Raw genomic sequence first — 847 nt, 5'->3', positions numbered from 1 at the left:
GTCAGAGAATTTCAATACAGCCATTTTAGCATGGGGAGATGAAAGAGATAGTATTAGAATTTTGAATTCTAATAGAAGGGAGATTACTAGCATCAAGTTTGATCAAACCTCTGAAGATACCTGTTATGTTCTCTGGATTGAGGATAGAGAGGTGTTGAGCCATGCAGCCTTGATTAGCAAAGTAGTCAACCACTTGATTGCCTTCTTTGAAGATGTGGCACAACTTAATTTTCAGCTTGAGGGAATAGTAATGTTATTTATTGGAGAATGTGTTGAAGGTGCGAAGCTCCTAGAAATGGGGTGGATATGAGTTTGATAACAGCAAGTGCATCTGTTTCAATCCAAATTTTTTTGATGTTCCTGTCAAACACAACTGAAGGCCTCTGTGGATAGCCTTGAGTTCTGCAAGTGCATTAGATATGATGCCAAGGGGCTCCTGGAAAACAAATAACACCTGGCCATGATGGTCTCCAAGAATACCTCCAGCCCCCGAAATACCTGGATTGCCTTTTGAGGCTCCATCAGTGTTCAATATAAACCATCCCATTTGTGGTTTTTCCCACTTAACCAAGGTGCAGTATGTGCTCTTCCTCTTGATTGGAAAGGAGATTTTGAGTGAGAAGGCCAAAAATCTATCCCCTTTCCAATGAGTAGTAGGCTTCCACATTTTAGCCTTACCATGGAGTTGCAAGTAGTTATGGATTTTGAAAATGATGGCAGCTGACTTGAAAGAGGTACTCTCATGCTTGGCAGTATTGCAAATGGTCCAGATGCTCCACAAAATCAGAACTGGGATGAGGTCCCTAATGTGAGCTTTAGAGTCTCTGTCTGATTTCCAAGCTTTATG

At 41.3% G+C, this 847-nt stretch overlaps 2 protein-coding genes across 3 annotated transcripts in view; both read right to left on the bottom strand.

Annotated features, from left to right (window-relative positions):
- Nucleotides 1–253, bottom strand: part of LOC105165173 (probable NAD(P)H dehydrogenase (quinone) FQR1-like 3) — a 9,661-nt gene extending 9,408 nt beyond the window's left edge. For both annotated transcript variants that reach the window (XM_011084085.2, XM_011084090.2), the window contains exon 1: nucleotides 121–253. In XM_011084085.2, coding sequence (XP_011082387.1) covers nucleotides 121–163 — 43 coding nt within the window. In that variant the 5' untranslated portion in view covers nucleotides 164–253. The remainder of the gene's footprint in view (nucleotides 1–120) is intronic.
- The window catches only part of LOC105165175, a gene marked incomplete in the record, with an annotated part of 1,695 nt that continues 1,099 nt past the window's right edge, over nucleotides 252–847 (bottom strand). The window contains 1 exon segment of the mRNA XM_011084091.2: nucleotides 252–847. Within this exon segment, the coding sequence (XP_011082393.1) occupies nucleotides 290–847 (558 nt within the window).

This window comes from Sesamum indicum, linkage group LG6, assembly GCF_000512975.1.
Source record: "Sesamum indicum cultivar Zhongzhi No. 13 linkage group LG6, S_indicum_v1.0, whole genome shotgun sequence".
NCBI classification, from domain to species: domain Eukaryota; kingdom Viridiplantae; phylum Streptophyta; class Magnoliopsida; order Lamiales; family Pedaliaceae; genus Sesamum; species Sesamum indicum.
The sequence above is the reverse complement of the archived record's forward strand: the minus strand, read 5'-3'. Positions and strand labels throughout refer to the sequence as shown.